The 17,210-nt window shown below is 38.2% G+C and overlaps 1 protein-coding gene across 6 annotated transcripts in view; it reads right to left on the minus strand.

Moving 5' to 3' along the window:
* The window catches only part of hlcs (holocarboxylase synthetase (biotin-(proprionyl-CoA-carboxylase (ATP-hydrolysing)) ligase)), an 85,396-nt gene that overhangs the window by 26,518 nt on the left and 41,668 nt on the right, over positions 1-17,210 (minus strand). For all 6 annotated transcript variants that reach the window (XM_057821624.1, XM_057821627.1, XM_057821625.1 and 3 more), the window contains 4 exons: positions 15,629-15,897; positions 11,555-11,622; positions 1,627-1,787; positions 1,172-1,286 (listed from right to left, as the gene is read on the minus strand). In XM_057821624.1, coding sequence (XP_057677607.1) covers positions 1,172-1,286; positions 1,627-1,787; positions 11,555-11,622; positions 15,629-15,897 — 613 coding nt within the window. The remainder of the gene's footprint in view (positions 1-1,171; positions 1,287-1,626; positions 1,788-11,554; positions 11,623-15,628; positions 15,898-17,210) is intronic.

A 17,210-nucleotide genomic window follows, 5' to 3' on the forward strand; every position in this document is an offset into this window, starting at 1 on the left:
CTTTTGGCTTAAAATACAGCAGTTTATTTTAAATAAAGGTGCAAGAGCAGAAACTGCTTTTTCAGCCTTGTTTGTGTTTTCCGCCATATACATATCTCAAAATTTTTCTTCTCCCAGAAAATTGAGATTTTAAGCTTTCCAATGATGTATCACATATAAGACAAGACAAGATAAGACAATTTTGAAATGTGGCCAAATTGGGGGTCTCACAGCAGAACGCCAAGTCATCTGAGTGTTTTCCACTGTGTATATATATATATATATATATATATATATATATATATATAAAATTACATACTGTATTTATTTAGAGTATATACAGAAATAAATATCTATCCATCTATTATCTACCACAGCAGCTTCAGTAGAAATAAATATATAAATAAAATAATCATACAACTTTATGGGTTTTTAAGGCCAATCTATACCGGATGCGTGTGCGGTACTGATCCGCCAAGCTCCGTGTTAACTGCGTGCTCCGCATTAGGTCAAAAATAAGGCAAAACAACTGCGCTCCGTCAGCGTCGTGAGCTCTCGCGAGATCGCATGTGATAATGAGGCATTAAAAACAGCGTTCACTCAACAAATAAGTAGAAAGCGAGGTGGACTTAATTTGAGTGAACATTTTTTCCCCAATTTTTTTTTGTTTTTTTTTTGCTTTTATCATTGGTTTGTGACACCCCAACCACGTCAACAACCCGTTCTCTAGTATTTAATCACTGTTTTAAATTACATAACTTGCAAAACTCATAGCTTCTGCTATGGCGTTCAATGCAGATTCCTTTTTAAAGTTGTCCTTATAAAAATGATCTGCTGTGTCGTAAATCACTTTTTGACTTTCCACCTCCGTAGTGAATCGTACATTGTCCAAGTTTGCTGGGGTTTAAACTGTGAATAAGCACCTGGCCTGTTGACTCCAGGCCTGGAAGCTGATATAATTTGAACAATATGATAGAATGGAAACAGACTGGCTCCGCCGCCGTATCTTGGGGGATCCACCGCACACGCATCCGGTATAATTTGGCCTTTAGACGTGAAGGCTTTCCGAGGGAAATCGTGTGCCCAGTGACAAAATTAGATCAGGACCCAGGATTCCGTTTTGTGATTAAGAGATACTGTACTTTTAAGAAAAGAGTGTAATAAATTGTATGGAAACACGAGAAGAAACTACCTATTAGTAGATGAAAGGTTGAACCCATTACAGTGGAAGTCACAAGAACTCCTCCAAGCTTCATAATGTTGCTGTAGTAGATGTCATTGGGCCACTTTAGCCGTAGGTCAATGTCCTGAGGAAAATAAACATCAGCAATTATTAAACTTTCCCTGTGATTGGCTGGCAACATATTCAAGGTATACTACGATTCCCACCCAAATTCAGCTCCAGTACCCGCCGAGACACTTGTCAAGGTAAGCGGTATGGATAATAAATGAAAATATGATGGCACATTTTATTTACAACTTTCAGAAATTTGAACTTTATGTCTGGTGTAATTTTTTTCCAACACACAGATGAAATCCTTGGTGCAAAGCCATCTCATGCAATCTTTTTGTTTGCAAAGACGCTTTGCGTGCACACATTTCAATTCCATACTGTACTAGTAATACATAAGGGTTGACCCAATATACCTCATATCCTGGAAGTGTACGCACAGCTTCAACTACAGCAAGAGCTGCCAGGTGTTGCAGAAAGGAAATCTTCTGTCCAAGCCTTGAACTCAGCTTTATCTGAACACATAGCGTGAACATGGCACAGCCCAGAGGGCTCAGCCAGGCATTTCTTCCCCGCCCTGCAAGCAGAAAATACTGAAATTTAACCCCCAAATGTCATTCAGAGTGAAACAATGAAAATATCTATAATTTTAAGAAAGAGACAACTTCTCTCTTAACAAAAACATACTCGGCTTTCATATATATGAGCGCATTAACAGTACCGTGGTGCCTCAAGAGGCGAAATGAATTCATTCCAGAATAGCTTTTGCATCACATTTTTTCGTATAATGAATCGCGGTGAACATGTAAATCGCTTCATTTATTTCATGCGCTAATAAAACACATTAAATTTGCTGTCATGTCTTCCGATTGCCTGTCTTTATTTCTAATGCTTTGTCGCCCCCTATTGGCGCTTAAGTGTAACCAGATTGTAAGGTTCCAGCTCATTCTACAGACACGATCACAATATTACTATATATATGATTACACACTATCAGTGGTGGATAAAGTACTCACTTTTTAACTTACCATAAGTACAGATACAAGTACAGATACAGGTACAAAAAATACTTAAGTTAAAGCACAACTATCTAAGAAAAAAAGTTACTCAAGTACAAAAGTACTTGCTTAAAATATACAAGTAAAAAGTTTAAGCATTTTCTCCCGATGTCAAAATGTATTGTACGCGTGTGTGCATATATACATATATATTAGGGCTGTCCAAATTATCGCGTTAACGGGCGTTAATTAATTTTTTAAATTAATCACGTTAAAATATTTGACGCAATTAACGCAGATGTCCTGCTCAGACAGATTTAAATGACAGTAGACTGAAACGCTCACTTGTTATGGAGTTTTGCCGCCCTCTGCTGGCGCTTGGGTGAATGACCATCTCGCATATTGCCTCAAACAGACTACAATGTTTATGGACATTAAGAGTGAAGAGAATGCCACCGGCCGCTTGGGGGCAGCGCCGTTCCATACTCATGTTATTTCTTCTAAATGTGGGAGAATTAGTAGTTGTGAGACGTTTATGCTGTATTCACAATGCAATGCAAATTGCTATTTGTGCTCCACACATATTTCGGTAAGTTTTCTTTCTTTTAGTGGCAATTATGTGTCTCTTGTTGTATTTTGGGTAAGATATGTACAGATATATGTTATACAGTAGAGGCGAGTGGACAAAGGCGTTCTTTGGACCGCGCCGTTTATTGGCAACTCCTTCACAACAAACATACAGTGGGGAGAACAAGTATTTGATACACTGCCAATGAACCCATTGGCAGTGTATCAAATACTTGTTCTCCCCACTGTTAAGTATCGTTTAGTGAAAGCACAACAAAAATAATATTCCTATCTCTCCCCCAAAAAAATAACGTTCACAAAAAGAAAAGCACTTCAGTCTATAGTAATGAGGCCCTATTCCAGGCATGTCCAAAGTGCGGCCCGGGGCCAAATGCGGCCCATGGTCGAATTTCATCCGGCCCCCAGCCTCTGTCATAAAATCAATAACATCTGGCCAGCACACAGACCTAATAAATTGGTCAGCAGTACTGCTACCAGCATATGAAGTTGCCTCCACACTAAATGCTGCTCCTCATTTACCCACTAAAAGGCAGCAGTACTCTAAGCAACATTACCCCGTGTGACCCTTTACTCCCAATTTTCTAAATTGGCGAGAATCAACAAAAAAAAGAAAGTTGACTGCGACGGCTGACGCTTCAAGGATAGGTGGAAATTGGAATATTTCTTCACCAAAATACGCAACAACTGTGTCTGCCTCATTTGCAAAGAGAAAGTCGCTGTTTTTAAAGAGTTCAATGTGAGGCGATATTACCAAACAAGACACGCTGACATGTACGACAAGATTACAGGGGAGATACGTAGCGAGAAAATGAAGCAACTTGAAGTTAGTTTAATTTTACAGCAGCAGTATTTCGCAAGAGCCCGAGAGATGAAAGAGAGCGCCACAAAGGCTAGTTGCGAGATTGTTGAAATTATTAATTTAAAAAAATAATAAAGCAAATGTGACACACAGAATGGCTAAAATTTGCTTAAATATATTGTTCTACATAAAGGACGTCAGTCAAGGTCGGCCCCCCACATTTTTACCACTCCAAATCTGGCCCCCATTGCAAAAAGTTTGGACACCCCTGCCCTATTCTGACACACAGTTAAACAACCATGCAAAATGAACTGGCATTCCATATCAAAATAGCTATGCAAAATACACGTAAAACTTAGACTTTGGTCACTCTATTTTTATTATTGTGTTTTTTATTCTTCTTATTATATTAACTCTACTTTTGATTGAAAATTTTACAAATTTTATTCAAACGAAAACATGAAGAGGGGTTTTAATATAAAATTACTATAACTTGTAACTATAATATTTATCGTTTAAGAACTACAAGTCTTTCTATCCGTGGATCACTTTAACAGAAAGAATGTTAATGCCATTTGTGGATTTATTGTTACAATAAACAAATACAGTACTTATGTACAGTATGTTGTATGTATATATCCGTCGTGTGTCTTATCTTTCCATTCTAACAATAATTTACAGAAAAAAATGGCATATTTTAGAGATGGTTTGATTTGCGATTAATTGCGATTAATTACGATTAATTAATTTTTAAGCTGTAATTAACTCGGTTAAAAATGTTAATCCTTTGACAGCCCTAATAAATATATATATATATATATTAGTAGAGGTGTGCAAAATTTCTGATTCTTAGATTATTCGCGATTCGGCCGTGGAAGATTCGAGAACGATTCACAAGCATCCAAATTCCGATTATTGAAATATGCCAAGTAAAGCGGAAGTACAACACACTCAGCGCGCCGCGCGGTCTTCGGGGCGCAACGAGGAAGAACGCAGCGAGAGTAGCTAAACATCATGCTTCTACCCGGCCCCTCGGGTAATACCAATGCTCAACTCACGGCTCTAGCTCAACTCATCCCACGAGATAAAAAAACACAACAACATACCTGACTGCTGCCGAAAAGCTGCTAAAAAGTACGTCATCCACATAATGTAATGGTAGATATCATTTATATAGGACTAGATGGACCATTGATTCAGTAGCGTGAGCAGCACATCTACAAAAAGCTAGATGCGGCCGTTAGTAAACGGCCGCCATCTTAAAGCAGTACACTTCCCTGAAAGGCTGTTGTAGCGAACCTTCCAAGCAAACCTAATTAACTTATTATCTAAAATACTCCTAAATCGGTAAAATATTGACTTGAATCTATCTTTAAAATAGTTTTTAAACTTTCACATGTCGAAAGTAGACAAAAGGGAAATTATGGAATAACGGGACCAATTTTAACAACTTTAACAGTTGATTCACAACATTAAATTAATTGAATGTAGAGCTGTCCCGACTAGTCGACATACGTCATCGATGACGTAAATCCGTCGACGAGCACAACATCCCGTCGACGGTTAATGAAGGGTTAAAAAAATATATGCGTGGAAAGTTAGAATGTCGGATGCTCTGTTTGCAAGCGGGGAAAGCGGCACAAAGCCAAAAAAAGCGCACCAGAGTGTCCAAAACATTGCCTTATTTCAAAAAAACAAAGGAGAGTACACTCTTCTGTCCTGTCTCTTCAATGCCAAGCTTGGCTGCACGTCGGCCGTGAATAAACACCTCAAGCGCCTTCACGCAGTTTTTTTTTTTTTTTTTTTCTTCATTTTTTGTACACCAGAGGGTGCTGTCGCCTTACTAAATAATAATGTTTCATTGACAATGGGCCTTATAAGTGCTATTAGTATTGTTCTTAATGCTAATTGAAAGGTTTATTTCATGTTATGGTTTATTTTATGGTATAGAAAATTATATAAGGTTAAAAGGTCATAAATATATACAGTATATACAGTGATTGCACTCAAGGGAGAGATTGTCAATGATAAGGTAATAAATTAAGGTAAAGGCAATTCATATAGGCAATTCATTGATATATAAATAAGGTTTAAAAGGAAAAAGGTGAAAAGTTTTTGTTAATTTCTAATTGTGTTGCTTTATTTGTGTGCACCGTAGCTCTTACAGTGTGTTTACATCAAGGATGGAATAAAAGTTGTAAACCATCAGTTTAAGAGACCATCTTTTCAATCGGGATGCTACACTAGTTAATTCTATCAGCATTTGAACTCATTGTTTATTTGTGATTTATTACTGTTATTTACGTGTTTATTTGTACTTTGATAAATAATTTGAGTGTTCCAATATGTTTTTTTGTGAATTGATAAGTGTCAACAAAAATTTCATTGCTAAATTAGTAAAAAAAAAAATAAAAATTTAATTATTAGATTAGTCGACTAATCGTAAAAATAGTCGGCTGACTAATCGGGAGAAAATTAGTCGTTTGGGACAGCCCTAATTGAATGTAGTTTAAAGCTGCTGTTACAGAATGGGGACTGGAGTTTTTTATTTACTGTTATTTTTGTATATTTGTTTACTGCTATATGTTAACTTGATACTGAAATAGTAGTTTGGTTTAGCCTGAGAGGATTTTTGAACAATTTTGGAACTAATGTACAAAACATTTAATTAAAAAAAAAAAAAAAAAAAAAAAGGAGGGGGGGTGCATCAATAATCGTTTTATAATCGAATCGGAGCCTCTGAATCGTAATCGTAATCGAATCGTTAGGTGCCCAAAGATTCCCAGCTCTATATATTAGGGCTGTCAAACGATTAAAAACGTGTGTCTTATCTTTCCATTCCAACAATAATTTACAGAAAAAAAATGGCATATTTTAGAGATGGTTTGAATTGCGATTAATTGCGATTAATTAATTTTTAAGCTGTAATTAACTCGATTAAAAATATTAATCGTTTGACAGCCCTAATATGCCATTTTTTTCTGTAAATTATTGTTGAAATGGAAAGATAAGACACACGACGGATATATATACATACAACATACTGTACATAAGTACTGTATTTGTTTATTGTAACAATAAATCCACAAATGGCATTAACATTCTTTCTGTTAAAGTGATCCACAGATAGAAAGACTTGTAGTTCTTAAACGATAAATGTTATAGTTACAAGTTATAGTAATTTTATATTAAAACCCCTCTTCATGTTTTCGTTTGAATAAAATTTGTAAAATTTTCAATCAAAAGTAGAGTTTATATAATAATAAGAATAAAAAACACAATAATAAAAACAGAGTGACCAAAGTCTAAGTTTTACGTGTATTTTGCATAGCTATTTTGATATGGAATGCCAGTTCATTTTGCATGGTTGTTTAACTGTGTCAGAATAGGGCCTCATTACTATAGACTGAAGTGCTTTTCTTTTTGTGAACGTTATTTTTTTTTGGGAGAGAGAGGAATATTATTTTTGTTGTGCTTTCACTAAACGATACTTAACAGTGGGGAGAACAAGTATTTGATACACTGCCAATGGGTTCATTGGCAGTGTATCAAATACTTGTTCTCCCCACTGTATGTTTGTTGTGAAGGAGTTGCCAATAAACGGCGCGGTCCAAAGAACGCCTTTGTCCACTCGCCTCTACTGTATAACATATATCTGTACATATCTTACCCAAAATACAACAAGAGACACATAATTGCCACTAAAAGAAAGAAAACTTACCGAAATATGTGTGGAGCACAAATAGCAATTTGCATTGCATTGTGAATACAGCATAAACGTCTCACAACTACTAATTCTCCCACATTTAGAAGAAATAACATGAGTATGGAACGGCGCTGCCCCCAAGCGGCCGGTGGCATTCTCTTCACTCTTAATGCCCATAAACGGCCTCATTGTAATCTGTTTGAGGCAATATGCGAGATGGTCATTCACCCAAGCGCCAGCAGAGGGCGGCAAAACTCCATAACAAGTGAGCGTTTCAGTCTACTGTCATTTAAATCTGTCTGAGCGGGACATCTGCATTAATTGCGTCAAATATTTTAACGTGATTAATTAAAAAAATTAATTAACGCCCGTTAACGCGATAATTTTGACAGCCCTTATATATATATATATATATTATTTTAGGGCTGCAGCTATCGAATATTTTAGTACTTGAGTATTTGACTGAAAATTCTATCTAATCTATTAATCGAGTAATCAGATAAAATATAAGCAATTCTAAATATACATGAGAAAACAAGACACCTAATGTTGAATCATTTTCAGTCAATCAAAGTCTTTATTTTCAATGTACATTATTGAAAACAGCCAACAATTGCATTTCAGATGTGACTAGAAAAAACAAGTTCACGGCTTTCACTCAAAAAACTTCAAGATCTTACAAAAAAATGTCATTACGCTTGATAACACACATCACTTAAAAGTTAGGTGTTTTTCCCACGTGTTTCAATTAAATTTCCATTTGTGTCAACCAATTTTTAAGTTCTAGTTAAGTTTTAAGTTAGTCTAAACTGTAAGTCCAGTGGCCTATACTACGAACCGAGTTCAACCTCCCAAGAAGTAATCCAGTTTACCAGCGGGTAACCGGAGTTGACAAAACCTGGTTGTCTAGTTTGTGATCAATCGGTGCTACGACGCTGATTATGAGGTTGATTAGTCGAACCTGTGTCAACCCAGTCAGAGTTACTGCGCGTTCACATAAAAGGGGGCGGAGAGCAGAGTCAAACACTACTTGTGACGATGGCACGGGCACCTTACTTCACAGAGGAGGAATGCGCGATGATTAAAATCCCCCCTCACCGCGAAATCCAACACCGATTCGGCGAGTTGAGCGCGACGGGTCTGTTGACAGCGAATTTACAGATCGTGTGATTTGTGAATGCGTCAATATGCCAGTTTACTTATGTCCATGAAAAGAAATAAAGCCTGCTGTCAGGACAATAAAAGAAGATTTGGTACGTTAACAGTAAGAAATAATTTATCGCGCATCACCACATGAAGCAGGATGATTGTATGCTTAGTCTCCTTGACTGTATGAATACGTATGTTCTTTTTTTTAGTTTGGGCCTAAAAAATCCAGCTCGACCCGACCCGAGTCCGATCAATCAACTTGATTTGCAGGCCCAAGCCCAACCCCCCCTCCCAAAATTTTATGTTATATTTGTGAGGACTCAGGAGAAGAAGAAAATGCGGGGATGCCATGCGTTGTTGCGTAAATTGAAGCCCGTCTTTTGTAACGAATTTTCGCTGACAAACAAGACTGTAAGATGCATATTCAATAAACATTTATATCTTTTATATTTGTGCGTCTGTCCTATCAGTGGATTTGACAATTTAATCTCTTCGAGTTGGCAGAAAAAAACGCAAGTTTTCTCAATGTTTAAATAGTCTACATATTTCTATGATTATTATAAATATTTACACAACGAAATAACGCTGGAAAGTCCGTTAAATATATTTCTTGTATGAGAGCAAAGCTCCGCATTCGTTTACATTCAGCGATTTCAACAATCAATTTGAAGCGTTTCCATACCCCACTCCGAATCGCACGGCATACAGTGTTCTTACGCAGATATTCAGCATCACCGATGGACTCATGGAATACATATATTGTTCCTGGCAAAAGAGCGCACGGACAGGCACACAAGCTGCGCGGTTGCGAGGGCCTGACTCGGCGGGTTACATTAGTGACGTCCGCCTCGATCAGTTGGCACAGGTAAAGAATTTCCTCACTTGAAAATATGTCTTTCATGGAGAACATCTTCCGGGTACGCCAGCGAATTTTGGCGGTCCCGAAATACCCGTGCCCTCCGGAGAGAGCCCCTCACAATCCGTGCGCCAATGTCGTATGGGTCGTCCAAGTACGCTGTCATTGTCAGGAGGACACGTCCGCGGAGGGGTGCTGTTTAAATAGAGCGTGGTTAATTGGAATCCTGATGTTAAGCAAGATCTAACTCTGACACGACCAGGTTTGGCGTGTGGCGTGTGTTGCCATGGCAACACTTCTCGGTTCCGACATATCCACCTTTCGTAGTCTCGCATAGCCGCGAACTTACGTCGCACGTGATAAAGTTACTCTCGAAGTTACCCTGCTAAGCCAGAAAACCGGCTTCGTAGTATAGGCCACAGATAGGATTTTGAGTTTTTGCAGTGTTCAAAATAAATGTATGATACCTGCTTTATTGGAGCACATTAGGGACCGGTGCTACTTGGTGTTTTATCCAGCAATGTCTACTGAGCTAAAATTGACAATTAGCATTATTAAGTTTTTATTTTACACCCGCCTCACTTTACAACGCTATGTTTTCACAGATTAAATAAAGCCCGTATGTAAGACACATTAGCCACGCATCGACAGTGGTCATAATTAGAGCTGTCCCGACTAGTCGACATAGTCGACGTCATCGATGACGTAAATCCGTCGACGAGCACAACATTCCGTCGATGGTTAATGAAGGGTTAAAAAATATATGCGTGGAAAGTTCAGAATGTCGGATGCTCTGTATGCAAGCGGGGAAAGCGGCACAAAGCCAAAAAAAAGCGCACCAGAGTGTCCAAAACATTGACTTATTTCAAAGAAACAAAGGAGGGTACACTCTCCTGTCCTGTCTCTTCACGTCGGTCGTGAATAAACACCTCAAGCGCAGTCACCCAGTTTGTAAAAAAAAATTTTTTTTTCTTTCATTTTTTTGTACACCAGAGGGTGCTGTCGCCTTACTAAATAATAATGTTTCATTGACAATGGGCCTATAAGTGCTATTAGTATTGTTCTTAATGCTAATTGAAAGGTTTATTTCATGTTATGGTTTATTTTATGGTATAGAAAATTATATAAGGTTAAAAGGTCATAAATATATACAGTATATACAGTGATTGCACTCAAGGGAGAGATTGTCAAAGATAAGGTAATAAATTAAGGTAAAGGCAATTCATATAGGCAATTCATTGATATATAAGTAAGGTTTAAAAGGAAAAAGGTGAAAAGTTTTTGTTAATTTCTAATTGTGTTGTTTTATTTGTGTGCACCGTAGCTCTTACGGTGTGATTACATCAAGGATGGAATAAAAGTTGTAAACCATCAGTTTAAGAGACCATCTTTTCAATCGGGATGCTACACTAGTTAATTCTATCAGCATTTGAACTCATTGTTTATTTGTGATTTATTATTGTTATTTACATGTTTATTTGTACTTTAATTAATAATTTAAGTGTTCCAATATGGTTTTTGTGAATTGATAAGCGTCAACAAAAATTTCTAACGTTACGTGAGCGAGTGACAGTAACTTATTAGCGTTGAGAAGTCTACTGCTTTAGGATGGCGGCTGTTTATTAATGCCGACGAGTCTGTCATTTCACATCTAGTTCTACATACATGTGATATCTATGAGATACATCAGATGCTACCTGCTACCACCGTAGCATCATGTGGCCTAGTTTTTAGCAACGTCGGCAGATGCAGTACGTTTTTTTTTTTTTTTTTTAAATTGCTTCTTCCTGTACGCACGTGACATCAGCGCGTTGTCTCGCATTAAAAGTAGTCCGGACAAAACGTGATACTTAGAGCTGGCAAAATTAAACGATTTCTCGAGGTCAATAAAATTACTCGGATCAGTTTTTAAACTCGAGTTACTCAAATTGCTCGAGTACTCGTTTCAGCTCTACTATGATTATGCCACATATCATGCATTTTAAATAAATCATGTAATAAAAATGTTACCATTGATCCAGCCTTTCATAATTTACCGATTGTTGATGAATATGTGGCAGAAATTGAATGAAGTGAAGGTTTATTTTTCAAGATGCCAAAATGTCCTCCAATTCTACTTTGATTTGACTGCAGAAATAAACTTGCCAAACACTCTAGATAATGAGAACACACCACACTGGGCATATATTCACAGAAACCATTTTGTGATGTGACACCCAGTATATATGCAGTCTTACAATGCACTGACCTCTGCCCTGACTCTGTTGAGCAGCTATGACAATCAGGCCGACATTCTCTGGTAAATGCAGATTCAGTCTAGAAGGAGAACAAATATTTGGAAAAAGATCAAACAAAACAACATATTTTTCAGTGAAAATTGCTTAACTGTGTAAAGTAAGTGTAAACTAGGCTATGTTCTAAGATGTGATACTGGTGTGTTACTTCGATGCCACTATTGAAATTCTAAATCGACGCTGATGAGCATATTTCTTCATTAGTGGGGGGAGGTTTCCAAATATACTTTCTTCCAATCAATTTCGTTTTGACTTGTCTTGGCTAGTCTTCTTTTTTCACCCGTTTTGCATTGACTCGAATTGTAAAGGCTAAATGGTTGAGAGTGACAGCCCGACGCACCTTTTTACGTCATTACAATAACGTCGACTTAAGTAGAAATAAAGTTTTTAATGATACAGTGGTACCTCTACATACGAATTTAATTTGTTCCACGACTTGTTTTGCAAATCAAAATGGTCATATGTCGAGCGGGATTTTCCCATAAGAATACATTATGATTCGATGCCCAAAAAACCTATGCTAAATATTTAATAAGTATTGTTGGTACAATTACCAATAGCAATTACACTTAGCAAAAGAAATAAACACAAATCATAATAATAATAATAATAATAATCTAACGAATCGGGTTCTTATGTGTCGGTTGTGTTTTGCATGCTGTTCCTGAACGCACCGTGTGACTGATAACAGACTTAAAGAGGTACGGAAGAGTTTTTTTCCCTCAATATTTTTATTGATTTTCAAACTAATCATTCACACCATCAAAACAATACCATAAAGAGACCACACCAAGAACGCGCGCACACACACACACACACACACACACGCACACACACACAAAAAACAACAACCCCAAACAAAAAATAATTGTTCCTCTACCATTATTAAGCTCCAGCTTCACCACATTTATCCTCCATAAACACAAAATCACAGCCCTAGTTTGACTCAAATGCCACTTGCAGTTTATCTGAATGAGTAATGGTCAGAATATTTTTTTAATGTCCTAATACGGTCTCAAAATAGGTGGCATTCATACGAAATCTTAAAGATGCACGATAATATTTGTTACCGATAATTATCATCTGATAATGGCAATTATGACGTCAGATAATCCAGTTAAAAAACAGTTAAACCGATAATCAATCCGATAATTATATACTTGATTTAGCCTCCAAATGTGTGCAACCGAAGCAGTTTTGTCAAATTCTCCACCGCCACCTCCTCAACCCCTCCTCTCTGAAGCCTCTGAGGGAGAAGGGTTTGGGGAGTGTGGCGTCATCGAGGAGGCGGCATTACACAACAGGGTTGAAGCGATATCATCGCGGCTCTCACTAGCGTAGGTTGATTTTTCCGTGTGTGAAACAAACAACGTTCTCGCCATCTGCAAAACATGCACTGCAGAAGTTCCACGAGGCGGAAAGAAAGTGTCCTCATTCAACACCACGAACCCAGCAGCCATTTATAACTGCATCACAAAGATTTTTGAAACGAATACGAGCCTGCTGCTAGCGCGAATGCTAAAGCTAAACACGCATAAACTAAGCTAAACTACGGGGTTGTTTGGGAATGCAGCCCACAGCGGGTGGTAAACTCCAGCTAAGGCTTAACACCGGCACGAGACCGATTCAGCCACCGCCTTGCCCTAGGCAGGTCGGGCAGGCGGGCCGAGCCCGGTTCCCTGGCGGCGGGACCTCCGGCGAACACCCCGGTTTCTCGAGCGCTCCCCTACGGCGTGCGGGACACGAGGCGCACGCCTCTGTCCGAAGCAGAGCCGAGCCCCGAATACGGCGCGGCGAGCCAGCCGGGGCGGGCAGATATCCGGTGCGAATGTAGCTGCCGCCGCCACTCATCTCCGGATCAACTCATCGAGCACTACGGCAGCCGGAAGGACTGAAGGGCACAGGCGGGAGGAGCGGATGCCGGACGAGAGACGTTTTTTTAACCGAAGTGACCGGAGAGCCCAAGCCCCGGATAAAAAAATAATAGTTTATACGACCACCATTCTTCGTGAAAAACATGCCGATCACATCAGTTTCACCATGCTTATCATGACGGCACAGTGGTTAGATGATAACTGTAACATGCACCAAATTACACAAAGAAGTCAGCCAGTCAGTATTGCATTCACTACGCTGTAAATTTATGACGTCTTAATCATATCTTTCTTCTTAAATCGAGTCAAATACTTTTCCCCATCTTGCTTTGAGTGTTAAAGACGAGTTAACAGATGAATGTGACTGATTATTCCACTTACTTGAAGTAAATATTGCCATTTGTTCTAATTAAGCCAGGGGTCGCGTTAACCGAATATTTTCCGTCGTTAACCGATTTTTTAAAACGGTGACGGAAAAAACTGAAGTCCATCCGTCATTTTGACCGGTTGCAATTCACACCCCAGACCACAGGGTGGCGAGTGAGCATATTAATTAGCTATTGTCTCTCTTGATGCATGACGTCGTTGGCCTTACTCTGAAAAATGTCAAGGCAACTGAGTGTCTGAAGTTTCTTCAAAAAGCCCCAAAACGACGATGGTGTTGATGAAAGAGGTGAAAAAACAGGGACTGCACAAGCAGGCACGCAATTCAAGTCCATACTCACCAGGAGGAAAGTGTGAGACTACGTTCAGGCCACAGCAGGTGAACTGTTAATTTCATTGTTCCATATGCTACATATGGTAGGCTACCTAACTACTGGGGCCACAGTCAGCTGTTTTTGTCACTGCGGAGAAAAGGTTACATATTCATCTGCTTGATGTGTGATGGCACGGTGTGGATTCTCTGTTAAGCTTGTTCGGACAGAATATTAATTTAAAATGAATGAAAACTAAATACTATTGAATATGTTGAAGCGGTATGCAATGTTCAGAGTCTTGTTAGCTGTAGGCGCACTATCCTAGACCCCTCACTATCCACTCGCGGGGGGCTGCGCTTGTCAGTGACGTTCCTTATTCTCGCTATATGATTATACAACTTTAACATTTGTTAATAATACGCTCTGTGTGTAGTATCATCCATCGCTTTTCCTTTTTAAATGGGCACTTATAAGCGAACGCAAGAAGTAACAACGGGAACATTTTTAAACAGGCATTTCACGGGAGAGCCTTTCGACTCTTCGGCCAATCATATAGCGAGAGCGAGTGGATAGTGAGTGGACTGCGCGTGGCTCTTAAGTGTCTCTGTCACGTGACTGTTGTAGCCGGTAACGTGCTCGGCCAAATGAACACACAAGTACGGAAGGTGAATTATGCCAAACAAAAGGTCACCACAATGTCATTATCATCATTTTAAAAATTTAAGTGACGGGTAAAAATAGATTATGACTGGATTTTTATGACCCTGTCAGTCAAAATGACAGACAACGAAAAAGTCTAGCGCAACCTCTGAATTAAGCCCATACATTTTTTTTTGTGTCATTTTTCACCTAAATCAAGAAAAAATAGCTTTCAAATAATGTTTTGAACCCTACCTATTCTTGAATAAAGAACATTTGTGACAAGTTTTTTTTAGGATTAAGTATAATCATTTATTGCTTAAAATAAGGCTGTTAAGCTTATTTTCAGCTTGTTATTTTTCTTCAAGATATCCGAGTAAAATATACTTGAAGCACTGGCAGATAATTTCACTTATTTCCAATAGTTTTAAGGAGGTGTGTTTTTGCAGTGTAGTAATGTTATAGGTTAGGAATGGATTCCTTTGAAAGGCATTTTTTTTGCAACTTGGGTATTTACTCTGTAAGTAATTGTTGCCAAAAGTTTACCATAACACAATGTCAGTCTGTCTGTCTTTATTTAGATGTTGGAATTTACTACTTGTTAACATTTGATGTTGAAAAAGAGCAGTAAATTATATTTTTGCAGAGTAATATTTTCTGTTGTGTATACTTGAATAGAATTATCGGCTTGTATTATCGGTTATCGGTTGGAGTAAGGAGGACATTATCTGTTATCTGTATCGGTTGAAAAATGTATTATCGTGCATCACTACAAAATATGTCTGAGATCATTGAAATAATAAAAAATAAGTGTTACCCTTCAACCAGATCCATGGTCGATGAAACAACCTCTGCATACAGCAATGTATGCCCCAGCACAACGGATGTTAAGTTATTGCGATAGGTATCCAGACAGAAATGGTCCCAGTTTGATGACTCAGTCGAGTCAGGGATGAGAAAAACAGAGCCGTCGTGCAGAAAAGCCCCAGTACCACGCTTCATTCTGAGGGAGGCCTTTGACATCAGGATAAGGCCATCATCATTAATGTGAGTGTGTAGCCACTGAAGAAACTCTGATTTGGTCTCCTGTGTAGAAGACAGAGGACCGAAAAATCTTTGCCACAATCGGCGTAAAGTAGGTAAACAATTCCAAGATGAAGAATTATGTTAGATCATCACCCAAACAGTGTACATAACAGTTATCCTATTATATCAGCTATATATGAGCTGATAGCCAATCTTGAGAAAAGTCCATATATCGGTGCAACAATATATCGGTGGACCTATAATATAAAAAAAGATATTTACCACTAAACGTTCTGTCGCCATCCATTGGTGGAAAAGCTAATGCTTTACTTCCATTTTTGTCACTTCCATCTGGAACGATGAAATTCCCGCTTAAACGGTTAAACTAAGATTTCACAGTTCAAGTGAACTCATGTTTTCAGCTACGCAAAGGGAAACCACTAAAATATTGAATTCAGAACACAATTTCAAAAGTTATGAATCTTTGTCTTTCGTATTGCTTTTTGAATAACTTTTAAAAAGGTTCAGTCGCTCATTTCAGTGTGAAAAAAATGATAATACTAGCACTTAACAATTTATGACAGATATACAGTATAATCACTTCAAAATACCATCTATGGTTTGTATGGGTGTACTAAGAAAAAAAGTTTGATAGCTTTAGTTTTAAGTACCCATTTGCATTAGAAACTTTAATTCCTGTATATCTATTTTCACGTAGCTTTTAATAACAAAATTCTCCTGTGAAAGTGGGAGTCCTCGAGTTACGACAGAGTTCTGTTTTCTAAACTGGAGACGTAATCCGAATTTCCGCCTATGTCAAATTTCACCATTAAAGTTGAAATTTATGTCAAAATGTCTCATATAAAAAAATAAAATAAGATACATTACAATAAAAACATAAGATGCTGTACTGCTGAGAGGTAGGTGGGGATTTGGCGTTTTCAATGGTTTATTTGTAAACGAAAGCACAGAACATGACTACTGACACAAACTAAGCGAAACCAAAACCAACTCGTCCCCACGTGGTACGTTTAGAGACAGCCCAGACAACACAACACAAAACATATCACCATGACAATATTAAGCATACACATACATTTGCCTGGCACGGCCAGACTGTTCTCCCTGTATTTTTCAAACACTGAGAGAAAGGTCTGGGAACCGCCCCATTAACTCTTTCACTCCCAGCCATTTTCACCAGAGCAAGGCCGTTCGCTCCCGGCCGTTTTTTCTGGATTTTGACTGATTTTGCAAGGCCCACAGAAAATTCTGTTCTATTGCTATATAAACTTTGAACCCACCAAAAGAAAGATTGGACTCTCTTCTTTCAGCAGAAAAAAAAAGTAAGTTCGTATCTTTTTCCATTCTTTAGA

The sequence above is a fragment of the Corythoichthys intestinalis genome, chromosome 18, assembly GCF_030265065.1.
Source record: "Corythoichthys intestinalis isolate RoL2023-P3 chromosome 18, ASM3026506v1, whole genome shotgun sequence".
In the NCBI taxonomy this organism is placed as follows: domain Eukaryota; kingdom Metazoa; phylum Chordata; class Actinopteri; order Syngnathiformes; family Syngnathidae; genus Corythoichthys; species Corythoichthys intestinalis.